Below are 13,845 nucleotides of genomic sequence, written 5' to 3'. Positions count from 1 at the left end.
GACTACCTTAATATGTTTTTCCAATAATAAATACACACACCACTCACATATACATATAAATTTTAATTGGCAAATAATTTTACACAGAATTGAAAAACTATAAAAATTAAGGAAAAAAAGAAGGAAAAAGATATATAAAGATGAAAGGAAAAAGTGAATATATAAGATGAAAGGAAAAAGTGAGAAATAGAGACAAGAAAAAAGAAAAAGACATCTAAAGAAGAAATTCCAATTTTCTTTGCAACCATTACTTGCATGACTATTACCATTTCCACCAAGCCAAATTACTTATCTGGGTTCCCTTCTTCCCACAAGCAACATTTTTAATTAGTAAATCACAAAATCACCAATTTATTTTATTCATTTAAACAAAAAGTCCATAAAGGGTTTCCAGTCTTTTATAAAAGTAATGATTGTCCCTTCCTTAATAAGATAAATCAATTTAGACATTTCTGCAAGTTCTACCATCTTCACAGTACACTCCTCCATTGTGGGTATTTTTATATTTTTTCCATCTTTATGCACATAATAACCTCACTGCAGTCACCATATATAAAACCAACCACCTATAAGTCTTTTTAAATAATTCTGAATGGTATTTCTTTAAGCAGGATTCCATCTGAATTAGCTATCTTTTAGTACTGATATGCTCTTGTAGAATCTCATCTCATTTTCTGACAAAATGATTTTTTTTAATTTGGCAGATCTTATGTTAATTCTATACACTTCTACTTTCATATCTTCTTCCCATTCCAAACATTTTGCCATAGCCTGAACTATCCTGCCTCTTATATCTTTACTATATCTTCAACCCTGGAATATCAAATCTGAAAATCCTTTCCATGCAATTGCAATAGTGACACATCTCTTTCCCTCTTCTGCTTGTTCAGCATCATCTTAAGTTGGTCAAGTCACTTATTTTGAACTTAGATTATCAGAAATTCTGGATAATGAGACAGTCTTCTTAAATGGGAGATCTCTTATTTTACCTCTCCTTTTTTCAAGCCCTTGGTTGTGCCTCCTGATGACATATTTGTTATTCTTTCCACTGCTGTATTGGTTTCAATGCAGAATTATTCATGTTTCTACCCAGAATATCACTGGGACCATGACCGCCACCCCACCCCTCTCATTATATCACACATGTCTCTGACCATACTGTCAATGTATTAGTTTGGACTTTCTAATCCTCCTTATTTCTTTGTGGTTCAGATTTGATATAATCTATAGTATTACTACAAGGCAACTTCCTACTTTCACTGCTCTATGACCTAATTCCAGTTCTGGATACATTGAGATTATACTGCTTTTCACTGAAATGCAATTAAGCCTTTGGAAGTTAATGAATATGCTTTAGATCATTGATCATCCCAAATATCCCTTCTAATTCCCTCTACAAATCCACAAGTAGAAGATCAAGCTCTATTCCCATCTTCAGATAGCCTGTTCATATAATAAACAAATATTACACATAAGGGAAACTTCCGAAATAAAGTCTTTGTATTCAATATTATAAAATATTTGTTGTTTTTAAAAATCAATAGTAGTAAATTCTGTCATAGCATAAGTCATGGTTTAATATGGAATTTCAAAATTAGATCCATTTAAATGAGCAAACCCAAAGTTAATTTATTAGATTGTTAAATAATCCTAGCATAATTTTAATCTCTACTCACCTTGTAAAAGGTACAATACTAACAGCCACATAAATATACGCCAAGAAGTGACATGTATCCACCATTGACTAAAAAATGGGAATAATATAACTCGCACAATTCCCTTCCTTGTAAGTGATGTCCAAGGAATTTCAGGTTTAGCTTTGGCAAATGTGGAACCTGAAAATTTTATATAATGAAAACAAGTATTTCAGAAGATAATCAAGAAAAGTGCATTAGCTGTTATTTTTTTTCTACTCAAACCATGAACTGTGAGACAAGAGAACTGCGAGACATTTACTGAGGGTTGGACAGTCAATATTCTGTTTTCATTTTTCATTTTTCAGATGATATTTGTGGCCACAATCGGAAGCTCTGAACAGAAATTTGGTTCCAGCACCAAGTTGAAATTTAATCCATACAAGCCAGCTGTGCTGTTTTCAGGCCTGGTTTAGCACTGGAATGGAAATGCCAAGATCGGAGGCAAGACTAGGAAGCATCCGCCTCCCCCCTTAAGAAAAAAATCCAGGAGACAACAGCAAAGCACTTCTGCCCTATTGCCAAGAATGCTTCATGGAAATGTCCATGAAATCAGCAAGAGTTCAGTTTTCCTTTAAAGAGACTATACATTTAAGAAATCTAGTTAAAAATTGGATGCTTAGTCTGTTCTGGATGGGGTTACACTGTTTTTGAAGGAGAATATTCTCTGTTCCAGTGTATCTAGGATTCTTTATGATCTTGCATTGTCAAATGGTAGCTAGGAGCTCTTCTGTAAAATTTTGGCAGATGCACCACTTCTCCTATTTTTTTGTAGGAATGTATCTGTTACAAATATTTTATTAACAAAGATTATTTTTATAATATGCTCTACATAGGGGCACAGAATATTTCAAAATTTCAGCTAGATACAAAACACAGCCACCAGAACATTATCTTTGGAGGATAATGCTGGGGATCTCCAAGAAGTCTGACTTTATTAATTTTAGATAGGATCTTGAAATATTTTGTTTTGCTTAAATGTAAATCTCTGCTACTTTTTAAAATATCTTTTGATTTAATTGGCTTTTAATTATTCTAAGCTGCCATGAAAGTCTAGAAAGCACAACAGGCATTTTATTTATAATAAAATTATAAATAAAATAAGATAAGTACTAAAGACTTTATCTGTATAATAGGTATTACTTGTCATCACTAACTGTATAGAGTATAAATGTTTTGTAAATTTAACACAAGTTTTTAAATTTTCAAATGGTTCATACCTCTTATTAAATCAACATCTATCAAGTCAGGCTGTATGTGGCCTTTCTTTCTGGGTTTGCTTTTGAAGCCCTGCATATTTAGTAATAAACAATTAGAATATTTTATAATTAATAGTTTCCCGGATCTCACAGAATACATATTTTATTACAATTACTCTTTCATAGTCATGTTAATAAGGGAAGCACAGAATAACCTTCTCCAATTCCTAGCTCTTACGATAAAAAGTTAAGGAGTCCCTGCGGATATTACTCCACCAGTTACTGTTGACTCTAGGGGGCAATGCTAATATCCGTTTCAAGGCTATTCAGCCAGCGTTGACTGTTTCCACAGTCGTGTGGCCAACATGACATACAGAGTGTTATTACCTTCCCACCAAAGTGATACCTATTTATCTAGTTGCATTTGTATGCTTTCAAACAGCTAGGTTGGCAAGAGCTGGGGTGAGAACAGGAGCTCACTCCATCATATGGAACTCAGTTCTCGAACCTGGGCTGCTGGCTTTCCAGCCCAGCATCTTAACCACTGAGCTAACATGCTGTTAGGATAATTGGCTGAGAATTCTAGAAATTTCATCCAATACCATATAAAGATTAACATAGGGCAATGCTGTATCAGAGAATACCTGCCATTTTTTTCATGTAAAGATATATGAGCAAAGTAATAATCACGCATCAGATAAACCTCACTGACTATAATACTGCCACTGCATTTTAATTTATAAATGTACTGCCATATGCCTTTACCATTCAGAATGTCTGAAAAAAACCTGTATACTGTATAAATCAAGTGTTGCACGTTTCTCTGAGAAGACATCCATCATAATCAGGAACATAATAACACTTTTCTAGTAGAAGAGAATATAAGTAACTCAGGTTGAACTATGGAGTCATGGTGTTCTCTAAACTTGTTTACTAGGTAACAATGTCAATGCTTGTGAATAAGGGGTTTCTTTCCTGTTTATACACCACAGCTTGCCCTGCCAGTGTCAATCGGGGTAGGGTTTTCTCCCCGGAAGTTCCTTGATTAGTTTATTATTTTCCACCTGTTTGTCTTGTGTTGATCCCCATTTATCTGGCTGCTGGAAAGTATGTGTTCTGATTTTTTTGTTTCATTCTTATTGGTGCAGTTTATCTCTATGTGTCTATTGATGGCTCAGACAACAGCAAGATTTTAAAATATTTTCTCCCCTCTGTAGCCCCAAATATGAACTTAACTGTTACTTAATCAGAATAGTATGAAATGCAATTGTTTTCAGAATTTTCAAAAATTAAAAGTGGCCATATCTTATTCCACAAGTGGACACTGTCCATCAGCAGAATTACAAACATCAGATACAGTCTCTGATACTGACAATCTCTAATTGTCAGTTTCCATAACATTTGACCATCCATAAACATTGCATGGAAGAAACTAAAATAAATTTTAATTTGAGTCTTTCATGTAAATTTAAATATTAATAAAAGCTAGGATTTTCATGTTCTTCAGGGTATGTCTGCTATTTAGAAACATAGTCAGATAATTTTTATCACACTTAGTTCTGTACTGGGTTCCACCTTGTTCCCAGTCAGTTACATCTATACTACCAAATCTTCACTGCAGTACGTATAATGTCCTTCTGATTTCTCATAATGCTTCTCCTTCAGCTCAGACCTTGATTCAATTATGCATCCAAATACCCATCAAGCACTCCTACTTATGATGATGAGGAAGTATTGCGGGACTGTCTGCAACAATTACATGGTAAGTCAATGAATACTTTACAACTTTCCACTTTAATAAGATGTGGGCAATTTTAAATATTATATTTCATTATATTCACTTATATTTTACATGTCATTTAAATATTATATTTCACTATATTCACCCCTTATATTTTACATGTCATTCTATTTGTTACATACAACATATTTCAGCCATGTCATTCCACATGGCCATAAAATAAAGAATTAAGACATTCAACAAAATTGTCAGCAATTTTTTTTTTACCTTCATCTCAGTCTGTTCTATGGACTTTTCCCATATTTGTTGATCATAAGCTCCAATCTGAAAAAAAGCAGCTATTTCTCATATATTACTTTTACCTTCAACACCAATGTATTAGTAAAATAATAACATTTAAATATTCACATTTCAGTATTTACAAATATTGGTATAGAAATTTGATAAATAAAAATGAATTCATTGAGTTATTTACTAGAATTCCTCTATTTAATACTACAGATATAGAAAGGAATATTTTGGAGAGGTTTTTTTGATATGTTATTACAAATGGAGAAAGCAAGCAATCATCAATATTCTAAATGATTTTATGTGTTATAAAAATGCTGAAAGGTTGAAGAACTATAATCAAGTTATGATTATGAAATAAAATACACAACTGTATTTTAGGTTTGTTTTATAACTCATTCCTCAATACCGTTACGTAGAGTTTGTACAACTGTTTTACTGAATGTAAAAATGAAGCACAGAAAATATACATACTAATTTGATAGTAGGTGCAGCTAAAATAAGAAATCCAAATTATGTCTGAAACCAAGTAAAAGAATCACTCCAAATATTTTAACAATAGCACCAATAATAACTGTTTTAAACATGATTTAACCAATGTGTAAATTCTAAAATAAACCCCCACCGTTTAAAGCTATGATGTAATCTTAACTACATAGCAAATATATTAAGCTCAAAAAACAAATCTAAACCTGACCTTTTTTTGGTACCAAGCAATGGCGTCTTCATCATTTGAAGCCATCTGGTATCTCAATTGTCAACTCAACTATACAAACATAAAGAGAGCTTATTATAAAAACATCGAAGAGGGATATCAAAAAGTATTCAAAATCAAGTTACAACCTTCCAAAATTCATTTCATACCTCTTCTATTAGATAACAAATGCATAGCTTAGACTTTTTAAAATATGTTGCACCATAATTCTGTGTATTTTTAGTAGAAATATGAAAAGGAGTGCAAAATCTCTTTATAAGCATGTTCCGCCCTTTCACGTCTTTCTTTCTTTGTCTCTAAAGCCAGTTTCCCAAACTGTAAAGTACCATTCTTTTGGAGAGTGATATTAGAAACCTTTTACAATAGTTACATTGTTACAATAAATCCACCTTTCCCATTGTACTGATTTGTGTTTATTTGGCCTTTGGATTTTTAGAATAGATGTATATATTAAGATTACACTAAAGGTGGTAGGGGAATGATGGCAAAAAGTTTACGAATTCCTGTTAAATGTATGTAGCTCAGTGGTTCTCAACCTTTTTAATGCCGCGACCCCAACCGATCATAAGTCGAGAACTACCCAACCGGTCATAAGTCGAGGACTACCCAACCGGTCGTAAGTCGAGGACTTTCCCTGCCCGGGAGCGCCGCGCATGTGTGGTGCCGCCCCCTATGCCAGCCGAGGCGTAGCTGGCAAGCGGCAGAGATGGTGCAGGCCGAGCACCGGCTGGACCACCAGTGGCCCAGCCCAAGGGAGGTAAGGCACCCGCCGGGCCCCACGCATGCCAGCAACCCTCCCTGCGCCCGCCAGCCTCCCACCTCCCATCCCTGGCCCCCTTTTACTTACATTTTTAGTAGTTGCTCAGCAGGGAGGGGTGGAAACTTCCAGACAGCTCGCCTTCGCTGCAGACAACTTGCAGCACCGTTTGCAGAATGGGACTTTTGGCGGGCTCAGCAGGGCAGAGACAGCCTGGACAATTCCTATTGGCTTTTGAAAGCCAATAGAATTAGACTCTATTCAAGAGAGTCTATTCTATTGGCTTTCAAAAGCCAATAGAATAAAAGGGAGTAACACAGCTAAGGAAAAGGGGAAGAAAATGGCGGACTGCGTTGTTTGGTGACCCCCGTGAAATGGTCGTTCGATCCCAGATGGGGTCCCGACCCACAGGTTGAGAACCACTGACGTAGCTGGTATCATAATGTTATCACCAGAGTGGACATAACTAAAGTTTCAGTCTTTTTATTGTGGACTTGGAAAGATTAAAGAACAAAATGAGTGCCTTAGATTCACAAAGGTTTAACACAATCATTTTATCCTTTTTTAGTCCCAATTGAGAAAGATGCCCTGTGGGTTGTCAAAATATAATTGTGAGTTTGCATGTGGCCGATGGCCCACTCATTATTCATCGTGATGGAAACAGACATGTTTTAGAAAACAATCACCCCACCCCCACCCCCAGTAATAGCAATAGCAATAGCACTTATATACTGCTTCACAATGCTTTACAGCTCTCTCTAAGCAGTTTACAGAGTCAGCCTATTGCCTCCAACAATCTGGGTCCTCATTTTACCAACCTTGGAAGGATGGAAGGCTGAGTCAACCTTGAGCCAGTGAGGATCGAACCACTAATCAGACTTCCCTTACTGGCTGGAGAAGAGAGCCCAGTTAAATATTAAATCACTCCTCCTTCAGCTATCCTCAGTCCTTAGCATTTCTTACCAACTAGCCTTGTCCTGTAATTCAAGTTATTTTAAACACTGCCATTTTAAAACCAGGCCCTTCTCAGCTTCATCCTTTCTGTCACTCATTTCATCTGGGTCTAATTCCCACCCCAAGTCCCAACCTTTGCCTATACAACTTCCCCTGCTGGTTCTGGCCTCAGCCTGCAGACCCTTAAGTGATCAGTCTTCACTTCTCCACCATACCTAAAAGAGCAGCTCCAGGACTACCTTTCAAAGCCTCTTCCTGTTACCATGGAAACAAAAGGATGCAGCAGAAAAGAAGGCTCTCAACTGCTTTTTCCTGGATCATCATGTTGTGACAGACAGTATTAGCCAAGTGCTGCATCTACTGATCCTTTACTGCAGTTCTGAAGGAATGTGGCAAATAGGGCAACTGAACAGCAAACTAAGATATAGGCAACTTTACAAAAGAGGTCCAAGCTGTAGGCTCCAGTGATGCATGCCCTGGGAATTAACAAGTTGTAGAGTGCCAGTTTTATGAATTTAAAGAGCTACAGTCATTCATGATATTGGAAAAGAGGGATGTTGCATCAGTGGCAAGTGGCAATTGACGAAGAGAAGGGAAAATTAAAATTAGCCTGGGAGTCCAACGTTGTCTGATCACCAAACCTAAAAAAGTGTTTAGAAAGAACATAAATGAGACACATTTTTGATATAACATTCCTATACATTTTTCCCCAAATCAAGTGCATGTAACTGAGACATCAAAAAATTCAAGTACACACACATTTGCAAATTGTGGAGGTCAAGAAAACAAGTCAAGTATGTTTATCTATGTACAAGAATGGTATATTACATTTTTTTCTGGATTAGGCAGGCAAACAGATTCATTCCCCTGACTCCAAAAAAATTAGCGTTACAATATTTATGCCTATACCATTATCTGTTGATGAGAAAATTCCTTGAACCAATCATGATACAACTATGAAGTTTGGAAAGGCATTTAGGAACCATTAACTTTTTTTCTTAAAAAATTGCCAGTGGTCCCTTTACTCTCAGACCTGACTACTACATCATATTAGCATCTTTGTTCAAAGCAGAACTTAAATACAAGAGTTGACTCTTGCCTTGCCTTTTAGGAATGGGGAACCTAAAGTTCCTCCAGTATTACTATTATTATGAGTAATATTTTAACTTCATAGAGTCCTCATTCTTGCTCTAACTTTGTTGTTTTATTTTTTCAAAATCCCTGCATTTAATTGCTTGAGGCGTTTTATTTATTAATTTGATCCTTCTCTCAGAGTAGAGAATTTTAAATTTGATATTAAAGTTATCTGAACTCTGAAGAAAGAAGCAGTGCAGAAGCCAGGGTAGTTTTTAAAACAATCACACTATTTTTTAAATGTAACTCTTAGTCAAAGAGAAACTAGCAATAGGGATACAAAAAAGCAAAAAGATCTTGTGCAGTTCAATTACTCAGTTATCTGTGTTTATTTCAAATCCTTTACCAGTTGAGTTGTGTTGTTTCCTTGCTATGAATGCTGCCAAAAAGGAAGTAAAAGTAAACACATCAAAGTAAATTCAGAAAAAAAGCAAACACTCCCTTCCACTACCTAATCCACCTATGAAACTTAAATAACTTTTATCTAAGATCTGGCTTTGTTTTCTAGTCCCAAGCTTGCTTTTTTTTTTTTTTTTTTTTTTTTGAAGTGCATAAAATGAAGCCAAAGTCCCTTCTACACTTTAACCCTACCTGTTCTGAAGCTGGATATACAGTACTGTATAATGGCTCTTATGCATAAATAACACTCCAGAAAATAGGATTCTGGAATTATATTAAATGAGGAAGCTGATATTATATCTACTTAAAAGATTTATCTTGTCCCCAATATTGGCCACCTTTAAAAACAAAAACACCAAAAATGCTTTCCCACTATCTGGAGAATGGAAATGAAAATAATTACTTTTTACAATATTGCAATTTACTAATATTTACGCATGTATTTTTGCCACTAGTATTGCTGATACATTTAAAATTCTTCACCAATCTCATGTTAGTTAGAAAAGCCTTCCCTGATGGTTTGTCTCTATGTGTTATAACTGATTTTGCTGTAATTTATTTTCATATTCACTCTTCTCTAAGGCACTTTAAACCTAATGGCTCTTTCAACATTTGTGTATTTTAATCTCAAAATAATCCTAATAGGTAAGGTAGGCTGAGAATGAATAAAGCTTGTTATGACCAATTTGGATCTCTATAGACCAAGCTGATGAAGTTGTTTTGATTTACCTCTTTCATTATGTCATTTGCTGCATGTGTATGTGTGTGTGTGTGGGAAGAGGTTAGCATTTATGTTGTGCTCATGTTTGAATATGTACTGTGAAAATTAATGTGAACATTAATTTTGAATTATGAATAATTCAATATTTCAAGGTAGCAGAATTGTATTATCTCCATATCATAGTGGAGAAGACAATTCAAAATAAGATATGGACATCATTTTATTAACTTCTGGAGAAAAGGGTTTGCACCTACCTTTGAATACAAAGAATGAACAAAGACTTCCAACAAAAATCAAGGAGAATTTTAAAAAGTTTCTTTCAACATATTAATAATAAGAAACAAGTCAAGGAAACTGTAGGTCTACTAAAAGAGAAGAGGGCAAGGAAGTAACAAGCAACAGAGAAAAAGCAGAGCTGCTTAACTCATTCTTTGCATCAGTCTTCACACAAAAAGAAATTTTAGCACAACATGCCAAAAAAAACTACTGAGAAAGACAAACTAGAAAAAAAATTAAAATAAGCAAGAAAATGGTAAGAGAACATCTATCCGATCTTGACAAATATAAATCACCACACCAACTAATTACATCACAGAGTTCTGAAGGAGCTGGCAGATGTTATCTCAGAACCATGGTACCATATCTTTCAAAAATCCTGGAGCACTGGAGGGAGTGCCTGATGATTGGAAAAGGGCTGATGTGGTTCCCATCTTCAAGAAAGGGGGAAAAAACAGACCCAGGAAACTACAGACCAATTAGTCTGTAATCTGTAGCCTGTATTATATCCACAGCGTTTCACTGTTCTATAATTTAGTCACTTTATCGAAGAATGAAATAAGATTGGTTTGGCGTGATCTGTTTTTGACAAACCCGTGCTAGCCAGTAGTTATAACTTTGTTTGCTTCTAGTTGTTCGCAGATCTGTTTTTTGATTAGACTGACTGGTCTGTGGTTTCCTGGATCTGTTTTTTTTCCTTTCTTAAAAATGGGAACCATATCAGCCCTTTTCCAATCATCAGGTACTTCCCGGATTTTTGAAAGATATACTATATAATTTTTAACTATATAAATATTAACTTAATTAATAAAAACAGTTGTTCTTTTGAAAGACAAGAAAATAGGTAGCAAATCACTTCAATTTGTATACATAAATACATTAGTGTCCCCACCATCATTCTTATGGGTGTTAGCTATATTGAATGAATATGTATAATAGAGCAAATAAATCATTTCCATCACTCTTCCAAATATATCCAAGATCAGTCATAAAATGGTCATAAATGTATTAGATGAATTTAATACTGTATCTTGGAAGACAGTTCCTATCTGTAGGGCAAGAATAAGCATATATCAGCAAAAAGCAAAAATGCATATCAAAGTACTCAGTGAAGATGCTCAAAATCAAATAGAGAGCAAAACAGGTTTCTGAGCACTGATTTGATTACCTTAAGGAAAGGAAATCTGCATATTTGAAGAAAATTATATTGGTTGTTTTTCTAATATTCTATCAGTTTCGACAATTTGAAGATAAGGATATAAATTTAAAATACAAAAGGAAGTAAATCAGGGTAAACTCACATACTTGACCTATGACTTGCAGTTATCTAGTTTGAGGGACAGTTTAAGACTCTCAAAGCAAATCCAGAATGAGGCTTGTGCACTGGAAACCAATAGTTTCAATTCAGCAGTCCATTTAATGAAATCTCTTCACAGCATCAACTCATTTGCCACATCAAGCATTTCTTAGGCATGTTGACTCCATAGAATAGATCAACTATCCCTCTTCCTTGTTCAGTTCCCCACAATCCTAAAACTCCTTCCTCAACTTCTAGCTTTTCCCACTGGCTCAATTCCTTTAGACCTTCCCTTTCAGCATTGCCATTCTCAGTCCTTTCTGTCCTTCAGTTCATCCATGCCCTGCAAGCCTCAATCTTTTCCTGTACCAGCTCTGGCTCCAGACTCAACTGCCCCTTCGACATTTAATCCACAAACGTTCCAAAAGCGCATCGTTTTTAGGCGCTACAATTCAGTCTTTTACCGTTCCCAAGAAAGCGATTGGAGAGAGAGAGCCGGCATCCATATTTCTCTGTCTGGACCATCCTGTTATGACAACCAACATCAATCACGTGTCACATACAGCGATGCTCCTTTTCGGTATTTAGTTACGGAAACGAGGCGAAAGCAATCAAACGCCGAGCTTGAGATGCGAGTTGAAGGAAAGCCCGAGCTACCGTTTAGGGCAGCGCATTCTTCTGGAATTACGAAGCAGATAAGATTCACCTTGTATCGAAGAACGGCGCTAGGAGGCAGGCTGTACTCAAGAACAATTACACGAAAGGGTTGGAAGGAATGGGGTTTAATTTACGACCTTAGCAACAACAAAAAGACCAAACTGGAGGTTGAATTTTAGAATCCAGGCTGTGTACTTAAAAGATCAAAATGTGACAGGCTAAAATCTTTATGAATGAAACATAAATAAGGTTTGGGGAACTTTTCTTCGATAAAGGTATAGATGCAGGTAAGGATTTTATGGAATTAGCCATGCAAAGGTAAAGCATACAAACCATTCTCGGGTTAAAAGTTCTAATTTCATACACAGAAACGAGAGGGCGTTGGGGAGGGGAGAAGTAGGGAATGCTGTAAACAATAAATGATCTACAAGTTTCTTCTTTAATTTCCCAAAATTGAATGTTCATGCAATTTTGGACTATATTTTTTTGCAAAATCTCAAACGGTTTAATAAATCTCTTCCAATTTTTACTACAAAAGGGAAAGTACATCCTCTGAGCAGACGTATTGAGCACTTTCCTAATTCACTCCTCCCTCCCACCTTTTCCTCAAGGTGATGAGAATTCCATTTCAGTTTCTCTATTTTTAGTCTGGGCAGTTGCAGTGGAGACTCCATTGCACACTTCGCTGTGTCTGCTGACATGAGAGAGGAGCAGATCCATCTTGCCCCTGCTTGAAATGATCCATCTGAAGAGTTCCTTCATCCTGTGCACAGAAACTACATATGTGTTATCACTCCAGATTCTCTAGAGAACCAAGACCTTTGGTCTACAAGAGGGAAATATCACTTATGCCAGACCTGGGCATTTTAGAGCCAATAGGCCACATATGGCCCTTTGACTGTCCCTGTCCAGCCTGTGGCAGCAGTGACAAGTGGCGCAATAGCGCCCTCCACAACAGTTCGTTTCTCATGTGGCCACTTGAAAAAAATAATTCCTGTCAATCACGCTGGTTGCCTGTTATATAAATCAACTGGATATTTTCACTGATACCTGGATGATATTTCAAACTTGTTTATACATCCATGCAGCAATTTAATGTCTGTCACAAAACTAAAACTTACTCAGGAAGTGTCTATTGATTGGCACCCACCACCTGCACCTTCATGTGCACCCCCCTTCCAATTAGAAATTACATAATCTACCTTGCTGCGTATTAGAGTATCAAATTGAACGTATAGTGTAACAGAGATCACAGTATCGTAGATGGGTAAATCTCAATGTGAATGGTAGAAGACACTAGGCAATAGGGTAGATAATACACTATATACAGGGATAACCCTACACTGTCCCAGCCATGCAAATGCAGTTGTAGGCCCTACAAATTTTGAAAACTTCCTACAAATTATTACCATTAACCACATAATAGTCTGAGAAGTAGAAATACAAGAAAAAAATCTCAGGTCTCAAAATATACATACCGGTAGTGGCTTCACACAGGATTAAATCCTGATTTAAGTTTACCAACTGTTTATCTCGCATTGAAGAACAGACCATTAGATTGGAAGGGCCACTTACACTGTCCCTTTGATTTCCATAGTAAAAGGTCAAAAAGTCAGTCAAAAAGGAATATCTATCATCCCTTCTGTGATGGTGGTATTACATTTTCATTATGTTGTCCCTTATTGGTTTTTATCTCAATGACTGCTCTGAGGCTATTTTCCATTTCATATTCTCCTCAGTACATCTTTAAACACCAGCTATTGCCAGTAGATTCCTCCCTCATTATCCATTAGTCTCTTGAAAGCAGTAACCATAGATAAACTGACATGCAGGCAGCAAAATACGTTGTCTTGTATTTTTGTCTATTTGGCTAGGAGGGTTTCTCTCAAGTGAAAATGGGTTATCATCCAGTTTGAGCTTGTTAGCACACTATTTTCTATATTAGAGGTGCTAGGAAACAATTTAAAGAGTGAAAGAAGGCCTATTGTCAAATAAGTATTGAAACTCTGGAAT

At 36.0% G+C, this 13,845-nt stretch overlaps 1 protein-coding gene across 8 annotated transcripts in view; it reads right to left on the bottom strand.

Annotated features, from left to right (window-relative positions):
• PHTF1 (putative homeodomain transcription factor 1) overlaps window positions 1-11,858 on the bottom strand; it is a 29,764-nt gene extending 17,906 nt beyond the window's left edge. For 2 of the 8 annotated variants that reach the window (XM_039362442.1, XM_039362444.1), the window contains exons 1-3: window positions 5,620-6,265; window positions 4,902-4,958; window positions 1,677-1,835 (exon numbers count right to left, since the gene is read on the bottom strand). In XM_039362442.1, coding sequence (XP_039218376.1) covers window positions 1,677-1,707 — 31 coding nt within the window. In that variant the 5' untranslated portion in view covers window positions 1,708-1,835; window positions 4,902-4,958; window positions 5,620-6,265. Of the gene's footprint in view, window positions 1-1,676; window positions 1,836-2,914; window positions 4,866-4,901; window positions 4,959-5,619; window positions 6,266-6,484; window positions 6,542-7,563; window positions 7,990-11,179 lie in introns of those variants that run through there. The other 6 variants (XM_039362439.1, XM_039362440.1, XM_039362436.1 and 3 more) reach the window with 6 other exon arrangements.
• Between the last annotated feature and the right edge of the window lie 1,987 nt (window positions 11,859-13,845).

This window comes from Crotalus tigris, unplaced genomic scaffold (assembly GCF_016545835.1).
Source record: "Crotalus tigris isolate CLP2741 ecotype Arizona unplaced genomic scaffold, ASM1654583v1 scf7180000019465.582067, whole genome shotgun sequence".
NCBI classification, from domain to species: domain Eukaryota; kingdom Metazoa; phylum Chordata; class Lepidosauria; order Squamata; family Viperidae; genus Crotalus; species Crotalus tigris.
Note: the sequence above shows the minus strand (reverse complement) of the source record. Positions and strands in the feature narration are given on the sequence as shown.